We start from the raw sequence: 12,020 nt of genomic DNA on the forward strand, positions 1-12,020 counted from the left end.
GCTAGCGGGGGGATGGGGGGAAAGTGCCCCTTTCAGTTAGGCAAGAACTTCCCTGTCATCCGATGCCACGACGAGGTCTTGGATCAAAAATAAAAACAGAATAATGTGCCTATCCAAATAACGTTATTTTGATTGCCAATCCTTTTTACTTTTTGTGTTATCTTAAAGAGATGAGGCTCAGCAGGTGGCTGCCTTGAAGCTTGTAAACGGCGCTTTGAAAGTTCTAAAGGCTAAAGAACTGCACTGTCTGCTTCCCTCTATCGTCAGTTTTGTGAGCAACCCAAGCGCAGCCTGTAGAGAAGTCATGTTTGATATTCTCATGTGGATATTTGATAACTACAGGTAAGTATATCTCTGTCTGTTTTCGGAGTTAATGTCTTTTTGTTTCAATTGATTAGACAGTCAGTCAGTGAGAGAGAGAGCAGGTAAACTGGTGGCTATAGCTTGTGTGCGTGCGCACTAAACCATTGAGAGATCCTTGTCGGTTCCTGTTTCAATTTTATATTTTGTTTGTAGCCAAAGAACTAAGTGAAAGTTGCTATTTGTTCACATTTTTACAGTAGAGGTAGACGTGTTTTCTCTAAAAATAAACTCTTCTTGGTTTTCTGTCAATTATTATTGTGTAAATGACCTAACATAACTGATCTTCATAAACATTGAGACAAGACCTTTGGAAATAAACTCACAAAAACGTCTTTTAGACTACTGAGCTATGCTGGTGTCATAAATAGAAATACAGTACGTTCTACAATAATTTCCTAGTACAGTCATACATGTTTTTTATACATTTAAAATGTAGAGTTGCAAATTAAATTTTTTTTTTTTTTTTTCAGAGACGAAGCTATGTTATTAACAGATGAAGGGGCAAAGGAGGTATTGGAGATGGCTAGAATTGCTCTCCTGCAGGGACTGACAGATGAAGAGCCAGCCCTCAGGTAAGTCTATGGTCATCATTACAAATGTATTGTAATTTATTCCTGTATTTTAAAACCACAAAGAGCTCTCTAATTTGGATGATACAATCACTTATACATATTATTCAATACACATTATTCTCCTGAAGATGATTGAAGCAACTCAATCGAAACATCAAGACTTTCTCAACTACAACAGTTCTTTTCAGAACTACCTACGTGGTGTACCGCAAGCTTTAACATATATGTTATGGCTTCGCCATGCAAACCTTCAAACAATACCCTTTGTCTCAACAGGCTAGTTATTCGCAATTTCTGGAGTCATGAGACCCGACTGCCAGCAGACACTGTGGACCGTATGGTGGCAATACTACAATGCATGTACTGTCCCATCACTGAAGCTCAGTTCCTTAGCTATGCAACAAACTTACTTCTTGAGATGACCTCACGCAGTCCCGACTACAAGAGGGAAATATTTGAAACGCCGCTCTCTGAGTGCAGGTTTGAGGCAAGTACAGTATCTGAGTAATAGTAGGGTTACACATTGGAGTAGAGACAAACTGATTAATAAGAGTGAGGCAAGTATGAGTAAGAGTAGAGGCAAGCATATGGGTAAGAGTAGAGGCAAGTATTTGAGTAAAAGTAGAGGCTAGTACAGTATATAAGTAAGACTAGAAGCAACTACATGAGTAAGAGTAGAGGCAAGTACATGAGTAAATGTAGAGGCAACTACGTGAGTAAGAGTAGAGGCAACTACATGAGTAAGAGTAGAGGCAAGTGTAAGAGTAGAGTAGAGGCAAGTGTATGAGTAAAAGTAGAGGCAAATATGTGAGTAAAATTAGAGGCAAGTATATGAGTAAGAGTAGAATTTTATTAAGAGTAAAGGCAAGTAGATGTGTAAGAATGAAGGTAAGTATTTAAAAAAAATTTGCAATTACGTTAAAGAGTTTAATGAAGTAACAATGCAATGAAAATATTATGTATATATTAATATTATGTATTATGGATGATAGACCTATTTATAAAAAATATAACTATTTTACCTTCACAGGATGTTGTGATTAGTCATTCATGGAAGCAGCGTCACGTAGCTTTATCGACTCCGTTGTTTGTAGAAACTCAAATGAGCCAATCCAGTACAGGATCACAATCACCTCCGTCTTTGCAAGAACAAGCTGGTGGAAATCTACGTGCCACCCAAGATGCTCAGCAATTTGTCGCCACACAGGATGTTGGTAAGCATTTACCAACATATGGTTCTGTTAGATATTATATTTAATAACAATGGATGTTAAAATATGAAATATTAGCTTTTTGTTTTGTCTGTTAGACTTCACAGACATGTTTGGTCAAACTTTAAAAAAAATTTTTTTTTTTGTTTCTTTATATCACATTTACAAAACAAAACAATATAAAGACAGTAAGGAAAATAGGTTCTTGGATGAATTACAGTAATTTCTGACATCTAAAGTCAGGAGACAGTCATTCCATGGTTACACCAGTGTTACGTGGCATGTTAAACATATCAGTTTCAGGGACGATCCTCTCAGACTTTTCTACAAGTAAACAACAGTCACATTTTCTAATACTTACACAGAATAGACTGCTGGCTGACATACTCAGTTTGTTTTATCAAATTATGTCTGAAAATAATATGCAGTATTAAAACAAAATCAAATGATATCTATTGAGTCAAACATCTGTTTTGTGTTTGCTATTGCAACACATTCAGTGGTGAGGTATGATTTCATCATTGATTTTGTAGTACAGGTATGTGCTTTTAATCCTTAGAAAATATCTAAGAATTGTTCTCACATCCAGTATTATCTGCACTACTCAAGCATCATAAAAATACCCCTGGTTATTACACAATATTGATGTAAATTTAATCATTAACATTGCAGGAGCAACTGCGGGTAGGAAGAATGCATACAACTGGTTGACAGGAAGTCAGGACACTTTTGCTGATTTCTCAGCCAGCTCAAGCTTGTCATCTTCTTCAATGCTGTTCACACTTAGCGAACCAAGCAAAACTCGCAGGTACGGGAGGAAAACATATGCACCAGTTGGGCCTGGGTTTGGGCAAGCTAGGCCTAGAGGCACAGATGCTCCCGATGCAGGTATGTATAGTATGTCAGGTCTTGGAGGTCCTGAGCTCAGAAAAAGCTAAGCGTATCCAAGTGTTTTTATGATGCTAATAATTAGAAGATTGTATTAATGACAGCATGCAGACATGGTATCATAGGGTAAATGAACATAATAGTAATTGTGTTTTTTTTAGGAGGTGATGTGTCTTCTGAGAAGGACAAAGAAATCCTTCGACTTAAGCGTCGTTTTCTGAAAGACAAATCAAGTCAGGGAGTATACTTTGCACGGCAACAAATTAAGAGGAAACAGAGGAGTCAAGTGAGACGAATGACTAAAGCCAGTTTTCCACAAGGCAAATTTATTCGCGCGAATGGAAAGCGTCTGTTCGCTTCCTGAACTCTGATTGGTTGCGCATTTTTTTTGCTTCGCAAAAAGTAGAAACAATTTCGATGAAGCGAAAACTCGAATAGAAATGTGAATGTGTGTGCGCATGGACCAACGCTTTTGATTCGCGCGAATAAATTCGCCTAGTGGAAAACCGGATTTAAGGACCAATAATTAAGAAGGTAGTGGTAATGATGATGGTAGCAGTAGTGAAGGTTTTAGGTGTGGTGATGCCAATTTATGAATGGTGATGGTTTGGTAGTCATGGTAGTGTTAATGGTGATGATGATGGTAGATATAGTGGTGGCACTCAGATATATCTTTCTATAGAGTTTCCCACAGTTCATTCCTCAGCAACCAAAACAATAAACCAATAGAAAAAATAGAGATCAAATCACATGCAGTATTAAATTCTCTTCTCAAGGAAAGTCTTTAATTATTAAAAATACCCCATTAGTTGATTGATTGGTTGATTGAGTTCCACTGACAAGCTTTATATTATATTTATGTATTTATATATTTATTTATTTTATATTTTTATTTCATTATCATTTATTTATATTATTCATTTATGAAACAGCATATGATGAAGCAACAACATGAAAGGCGTTTGAATACTGTGACAATGTACAGACAATATCGTAAAGGAGATTTACCAGATATCCAGATCAAGAACTCCTATGTAATTGCGCCACTGCAGGCCTTGGCACAGGTAAGCCTAATCATTGACTCATCATCATCAGCATCATCATTATCATAATCACCATTATGATAAAGATAATTATGATAATGATAGTTATGATAATTATAGTTATCTTAATTATTGTTATCATGTAATAATCAACATATCATCATGATGTCATCATTATCATGTTATCATTACCATGTCATCATCATCATCACCATCATAGTCATCATCACCATCCACATTTTCACTATTGTTTTCACCTTCATCATTATTAGCGAGCTTTCGAAATGGGCGACGCGGGGAGCTGCGATGGGGAATTCAGTCAACCATGAACGTTGTACTATGCACTTCCCGTCTCAACATCAAAGCTGTTTCGATTTACAGGACGACGCGCTCCCTCGTATTCCGTGATCAATTATGCAGGCGCCCACAGCGAGCGTGTATTTATAAAACTCACGTTGCCGTAGTCAACACAACGCCAAATCGCTTAAAGCCCGTTGTGAGATCCACACAACGAACAACTTCCCCATGTATTCGCATGCGCAGTATGGTGTCACGCTTCACTGCCCGTCGTAGAACGCCGCGTCGTCCAAATGAAAAGCTCCTTATTATCACCACATACAGTACTTATGTCATTGTCATCTACATCATTATCATTATCATAACCACCGTCATCATCATAATCATTGTTGTAACATTCTATGCTTTTTTTTCTCTCATGCAGCACGATGCTACCTTAGCACAGATGCTGTTTACCTCCCTCTTTTGTGGCATTTTTACGCAAATTGAAGAAGTAAAACAAGAAGGTCAAGCGGCAACAGTGGTCCACGACATCAACCAGCATCTCAACAGTATGATCAGTTGTTCCACAAAGTACTTCCCTCCATTTATTCATACTATACAGGTTAGACTTGGATTTTATAAATCCTTCTAAATAATACCTTATATAATCATTTAAAAATCTCTTTCAAAGTAGTGTCATTTTCAAATAAACGAAGCACCAAACTTTTCTAAGGATTTTTTTTTGGCTTATCTAAGGATCCCAGCTTTTTAAGAGATATATTTTGTTTTTAATACACATTGCAGCATTTGATTGAGAGTGCATTTTACAGTAATATAAATGATTTAAAATTCAACTCTTACAGTAATTGCCTTCATTAAACAGCAGAATATTTTAGAAATGGGACAAATACAATGCTTGTTGAAAGAATTTATCATTGATTTTTGAATTTTTTGTAGGAGATAGCATTTCATCATTCCAAACAGTTGAACCTTGACCCTGCAGCAGTCAGCACTGCTAGCCTTATGAGCCAGGAAATTAATATGGGTAAGTTTTCATAAACCATGCCATTAAGGATATGACAGAATTGTGTTAAAAGTTTGACTTATTTTTTCAGCCTTATGTAATTACAATTAAAAATTGTTTGCACAACAGGTATTGTGTTGTTAGAAGAATACCTGATGAAAAAATGCTGGAGTGACGAGAACCGACGAAAGAAGCCAAGGCTAGATAGACAGCAGCTGTCACCTGAAATCAACACGTGGATCCAGCTGTCCAGGTGGGTCAATTTGCATACAGATCGACGAGAACACCTGTGAACAACCATGAACAACAGATGTTTTAAGTTTAGCTAGTTGATAATGATGGTAGTGGTGATGAGCATGGTGATGGTAGATCAGTTTGTGGTTATGCTGGATATGGTGTTTATTGGTAGCTGTGGTATGGTTGTTGCTGTAGTACAGTAGTAGTGGTGATAGACATGGTGATAGTGGAGTGTTCATGTTGGTAGATATGATGGCTGTGGTGTTTTCTGGTAGCTGTGGTATGGTTGTTGCTGTAGTAGTAGTGGTGATAGACATGGTGATGGTGGAGTGGTCATATTGGGAGATATGATGGCTGTGGTGTTTTCTGGTAGCTGTGGTATGGTTGTTGCTGTAGTAGTAGTGGTGATAGACATGGTGATGGTAGAATAGTCATGTTGGTAGATATGTTGGCTGTGGTGTTTTCTGGTAGCTGTGGTATGGTTGCAGCTGTAGTAGTGGTTATGGTCTTGGTATTTTAGTAATAATTTTTACTTTTTAGTTTTGTTTTCGTTAACAATGCCATCAAACACCCCTGTTGTTAGCGTGATGGATTTTAGCACTATAGGCATACCAAATATTGATTGATTATTGATTGATAATGATTATAATGATGTAAAAGATAACAATGTGATGAAGATGATAACAGTTGTAATGTATTGCATGCTTGACTGATTTGATCATTCTAAACATATGAAATAACTGTATTTCATCTTTCCAGACTTTACAAGGCAATCGGTGAGTTTGATGCTCTTCAAGGTATCTTTACAAGCAGGATAGGCACAAATGAACTTACTAAGCAGGCTGTGGAGGCAGAGGCTAGAGGTGATTATGCAACTGCATACAAGCGATATAATGAGGTAAGGTGGTATAAAGTTTTATACAGTCAATAAACAAAATTTTGATATGGGGTGTGAAAATGTCCATTACTAAATATTATTTAATATATATAATATAATATGTAAAATTATTTTTGGTATGTAGGCACTGAATTGTGATAGTTGGGATGGCGCAGATCCTCAGCAAGTTGAACAAGATTTTTGGGATGAAGCTCGTCTACATGTAAGGTTTTCAAATTTATTTTATAAAGTATAAGCAAACCTTGAATTTTTTATAGATTTATAAAATAAAACTGTTGTATGCCCCTATATAGTCATGATGTGCCTATATATGGTCATGATATGATGTCATCATGACCATATTTAGGTATAATCACATGTATTTGTCAAATAAAATTTGGTAGTGTGGCAGGGCTTTGTACATAATGTTTATATGTTATTTTGTGTTGGTCTAGTGTTGTAGTCAATTGACCCAGTGGGCTGACCTAGAGAAATATGCAGTGGAAAATGTTGATGACAACAACCCACCTGACCTCAGCAAGATGTGGAATGACCCATTTTATCAGGTATGTTTTCTTTTCTGTGCATTATTTTTTACCAAAAACCCAAGTATTTTAAAGTAGTTTCAACAGCAATGTTCTCCATCTATGGTATGCCTTAGAACAGAAATTTCCTGAAAATTCCATACCTTATTCTAAACTGAGCATCAATAACTGCGGCTGTTTCCGTGTCTGTTTCTGTGTTAGCATTGCCTACTGTGACTGTTTCCATATCTGTTTATGTGTTAGCATTGCTAACTGTGTCTATTTCCGTGTCTGCATCTCTAAATGTGTCTGTTTCTGTGTTCGCGTCACTAATTGTGTTTGTTTTTTTGTGTCTGCTTCTGTGTTAGCATCTCTAAACTGTATTAATGTAGTTCCTGAGTCAGTTTTAGTGTCTGTACCAATTATAGGCCATTCTAATCATCACTTTTGTTTTTGTTCTATTTTAAAATGTAACTTAAAAAAAACAATAAAACATCTACTTTATTCTCTTATTACAGTCATCAAATATACAATATCTATTTTGTATTTGAATATGATTAATTAATTTTTAGTAATTTATATTTTATTTTCTGTTTGTGAATATGATTAATTTGATTTGCAAATATTTTTATGCAGGATTGTTACCTGCCATACATGGTTAAAAGCAAGTTAAAATTGTTGATTGCTGGAGGAGATGATGAATCGCTTCTAAAGTTCATTGACCTCTCCATGAGAGACCAGGACAACAGAAATTACAGAAATTACTTGGAGGTAATTTATTATTTCAACTTCGTTACTGTAATGATTTATTTCATCCAGTAATTTGTGGATTCACTTACTGTTGGGGGTGAAAACGGATGGAGCTCTAGTCTTGCAGTTGAACTTTGACCTGCACTCATCCGATGTGCTACACTTGTACTTTCCCAACTCCAATAATTTCTCCAAAAGCTCATAATTAATGGTTTAAGAAATGCTTTGAAATTTAACTAATTCGTATAGTAAACTAATTCCTTATTAAAATTTCTTTTTTCCTAAATTTTATTGCATCAGCTGTGCTATGATTAATTCAAGGCCCATGCTAGGCCTAATTCCATGTGTTCATTATTGCATTGTTATCCCATCACTGTCACATTAGTCACCGATAATGATAACGAAAATGTGACATATTTGTATTCGTTGTTGTAAGTTATTAACAATTTTCTACCAGTCTAGTGTACTGAATATTTGATGTTAATGAATAAAAAAAAAAACTTCCATTTTTACAGTCCATGTTCAGTGAGGAACTAAGTCTTCTGTACATCTTACAAGACGACTACAACAGAGCAAAGTATTATATAGACGAGCACATTCAGGCATTTTTACAGGTACACTATTATTACTTATTAAGTACCTAGGCTATGCAGTGTCAGAAGATATTTCTAAACCTCTGCATTTCAACTGTATTATTAGCATGTTCTTTATTATGACATTCCACTTTAGATGGTGCTACTGTATTGATTATCTTCGTTTTTTTGGACAAAAGGATTGGTCTGGTCTTGGTCAGCTAATGACGACTAGCAGAATGTCTAAGCTGCGCACCGTACAACGATTTACAGAAATCAAAGAGTTTTTAGAATTTGTGACAACCAGTAAGTATGTATGTACTGTGCTATGCATAGAGCACTTTAAAAATGCTTGTTTATTATTATAACTATTATTATGTGTATGAAATAACCTTTGACTTGGAGCTTTAACTAGTCTGAATTGCTGACAGGCGCGGATTAACTCCTTTAACAACTTTCTTCTCACACATCATGTCAAATCAGCTGCCGAGAGGCACACTTTCATCTGTCCACGACACATAGGCTTAAGATTTATTTCACAATTAGTGCCTGAAATCATAATGTCTATTTGGTAATGAAGTGCCACACGTTCTCATTAGGTCAGTATGTACTTGCATACAAGTTTGTGTAGTGTAAATAATTTGTTTTTCTGTTCTTGTCCTTGTAGGTAAGCAGGATGATTCACACACTTTCAGTTTACTTGAGAAGTGGGCAAGTAGATACCCAGATCCTAGGCAGGATCCGATTAATATTTGGGATGATGTTACTACCAATAGGTACAGTAAATCCCATAAATGTAGCGTTGCCATGAAGATATAATTCAGAAGAAGAAAACAATTAATGTATTCTGTAATATAAGTGGTGTTGAAAAGCTTAATGGTTAAGGTGCTTGCCTTCAAATTCCAGGGTCCTGGGTTCAATTCCTCTCACAGCAGGACTTTTTCTCATGACCAAAAACAAAACCACTCCCTAAGCCTCAATAAGTAAGTAACGAAAGTGCTTACTGTTGGGCCAAGAAATTGCAGACGAAAATAAGGTCATTAAAAATAGACAAAGAGATAATATTGAGATCATCAATTTTTATTTTATTTTTCTTCTATTTAAGGTCATTTTTTATGGAGAAGTTGGCAACAAGAGGCAGAGTAGATGACTTCGGTGACAGTGATATGTTGTCACAAGACAGAAGTTTATATGAAAGAATTGAGACTGGAAACCTGATGATGCAACTGAAGATGGCAGACAGTGCTTGTCAGCTGGTATGGGATTTATACAGCTTCATGATTGCTTTAAAGTGGATGTGTATTTTAGTGTATAATGCACCTAATAATGCTCCTTTGCTCAACTCCCAAATCCTTCAACACCCAATTTTGCATCCCTTCCAACAGAGGGTGTGCTAATCAAACTGCCATTTCAGCCCTTCAAGTGAATTTCTGCCCTTCTTGAAATGCAAGGAGAGCAGCGATTACTTTATGCTACCCATTACCAATAATTACATTGTTAGTGTCTGTAGGTATACATCATAAAATATTATTGGATGATTAAATTTCATAATATAGATTTACTATGAAGAATAATTATTTTAATCTCCATTTTTTATTCTATGCCCATATAAAGTCATAATGTACCTATATATGGTCATGTTGTGATGTCATCATGACCATATTTAGGCATGTTTTTGTCAATTAAAATTTTGATAGTCTAAGCAGTACTTTACTCGTGCTTGCTTTCAGGCAAACTTTCCTGTAGCCAAAAAGAACCTAAAGAAAAGCTACCGTATTCTGGACAATCACGATTCTCTGCGGCCTATGTGGACATTTGCATATGTGAATATGTATCAAACTGAAGCTCCCTCAATGGAGCCCACTAACAGAGTAACCACAGTCTTGTCAACATTCAACCCCTTAGGTTAGTGATAAAAGTACACATATAATCGTTATTAGTAAGTGAATTGCAGCCATTTTTATTCAGACTACTCATGATAACTTTTCAGTATTTTTTTTACCAAAGCATTAAATTTCTCCACAGAAAAACTGAGCAGTTTGCCTGTACTGCAGCATGAGAAGTCTGTGGGGATTAAATACAATATGATGATGAGCAGGTCATGCGAGATCATCGCTCACACTCTGCTACAGTCAGGTGAGTCATTGGTGCCCTGGCCAAGAAAATAGGCAAATGAACAGCATGGCATTTGAACTCTGACCTTACTCCCACTAGTAATTATTCAATAGTATTTTAGTTAAGTATACTGTAGATAATGAAATACTGTCAATAATATATCAATAATAATGATCACAGTTCAGTATTTAAATAGTTTTTGGCACCACTACTGTAAGTCTCAGAGTGTTTCGCATTATTACACCAGTCGTTGGAACCATTGGAACAATCCCTAAGGAACACATACTCAGCTCCCTGGGAGAGTATTCCTTAATTTGGTGCATGCAGTACACCAGTGCATTGACACTTGAAAACTCCTAGATGCCCCACCTAATGTATACTCCTGTTTAGACACAACATGGATAAAGTGAACTGAGGCAAAATTCAACACACTCGAAATCTTGACCTCAAGGTTAGGAAACCAATCTGTTACCACTGTGCTGAACTGCTACATGGAAAGTATAGTAATCCAAACCACAACTCTTTCCACCCAGACATATAAATTGGAACTCTTGTAGGATGTTGTAACATTCAATACTTTGGTCTATGGACAATCCAGTGCTGTATGACTTGCTCCCCAAAGAGTGGAGGAGGTTTCACATTGCTAATATAGATCCAATGTCCAAGACTCATATTTGAAGTGAAAAGCACTATATAACAATTTTTTGTATATATAACTCTAGGTGGTGCAGTTATGCAAGAAATAAATGCTAATAAGCTACAGAGGTTAAAAGAGCTGATCAATGTACAATCGGATGATCCAAGAAAGGTAGAGTACAAGAATAAGATTTGTATTCAGGATATGAAAACGTTTAGGCCTCAGGGAGTTGTTTGTCCCAGCTTGCCGCATGGTTACTACTTTTAGGATGTGGGTATGCAAGTCACTGTGACTTTAATGCAGTACTGTTTCTACCCTAAAATGTATGTGTACTGTTCTTCCAGGTTGCTGATGGCATGTTCAACATGGCCTACTCTCACCTTGAAAAGGCTGTGAATTGTACCTCCCAGGATGCAACATCTGATGCCCAGTCTGTAGCTAGTGAAGCTCACATGGCCATGGCTTTGTACTGTGACAAAGTTCTCAGATGCCAGGAAGAAGGTATGTTGACAGAAACTTTTGTTGGCCTCGCAAATACAAATCATTCTTATCTTTGTTGAAATAGGGATCTCTTACTTGTTATTTGCTCCACTAGGTGTCACCATTTTGAAGACACTTGGCTGTCATTTTCCATGAGAATGGTTGACGTATACACAACCGTTAAGGCGCGATCTACAAATTATCCCCAACGACAGAAACGGGTCAAACACGTTTACTATTGTTATATGACAAGCTCCCAAACGCGTCTGTGAAATGCCGTTTGGATGCTTGTCGTTCGAGCCGTTTATTCCGTTTGGACGTTAACTCCTCCCCTTTTCATATGGCTGACTGCTCGTGAATGGCAAAATGTTAAACGCGTTCAGCGAAATTTGGAATTTGATCGTGATTTAAACAACTTCAAAACTTGTTCAGTGTCCCTACCGTACCT

The 12,020-nt window shown here is 36.6% G+C and overlaps 1 protein-coding gene across 1 annotated transcript in view; it reads left to right on the top strand.

Annotated features, from left to right (window-relative positions):
* LOC117120599 (DNA-dependent protein kinase catalytic subunit-like) overlaps positions 1-12,020 on the top strand; it is a 63,144-nt gene that overhangs the window by 35,971 nt on the left and 15,153 nt on the right. The window contains exons 52-73 of the mRNA XM_033265629.1: positions 169-342; positions 834-935; positions 1,212-1,422; positions 1,966-2,149; positions 2,819-3,034; positions 3,196-3,320; positions 3,967-4,098; positions 4,799-4,978; positions 5,314-5,401; positions 5,510-5,633; positions 6,377-6,515; positions 6,640-6,717; positions 6,950-7,060; positions 7,655-7,789; positions 8,284-8,382; positions 8,541-8,646; positions 9,008-9,116; positions 9,446-9,596; positions 10,071-10,245; positions 10,366-10,476; positions 11,178-11,263; positions 11,437-11,593. Of these exons, the coding sequence (XP_033121520.1) occupies positions 169-342; positions 834-935; positions 1,212-1,422; positions 1,966-2,149; positions 2,819-3,034; positions 3,196-3,320; positions 3,967-4,098; positions 4,799-4,978; positions 5,314-5,401; positions 5,510-5,633; positions 6,377-6,515; positions 6,640-6,717; positions 6,950-7,060; positions 7,655-7,789; positions 8,284-8,382; positions 8,541-8,646; positions 9,008-9,116; positions 9,446-9,596; positions 10,071-10,245; positions 10,366-10,476; positions 11,178-11,263; positions 11,437-11,593 (2,993 nt within the window). The remainder of the gene's footprint in view (positions 1-168; positions 343-833; positions 936-1,211; positions 1,423-1,965; positions 2,150-2,818; positions 3,035-3,195; positions 3,321-3,966; positions 4,099-4,798; positions 4,979-5,313; positions 5,402-5,509; positions 5,634-6,376; positions 6,516-6,639; positions 6,718-6,949; positions 7,061-7,654; positions 7,790-8,283; positions 8,383-8,540; positions 8,647-9,007; positions 9,117-9,445; positions 9,597-10,070; positions 10,246-10,365; positions 10,477-11,177; positions 11,264-11,436; positions 11,594-12,020) is intronic.

This window comes from Anneissia japonica, unplaced genomic scaffold, assembly GCF_011630105.1.
Source record: "Anneissia japonica isolate Jap-2015-1 unplaced genomic scaffold, ASM1163010v1 scaffold3474_len973312_cov172, whole genome shotgun sequence".
NCBI classification, from domain to species: domain Eukaryota; kingdom Metazoa; phylum Echinodermata; class Crinoidea; order Comatulida; family Comatulidae; genus Anneissia; species Anneissia japonica.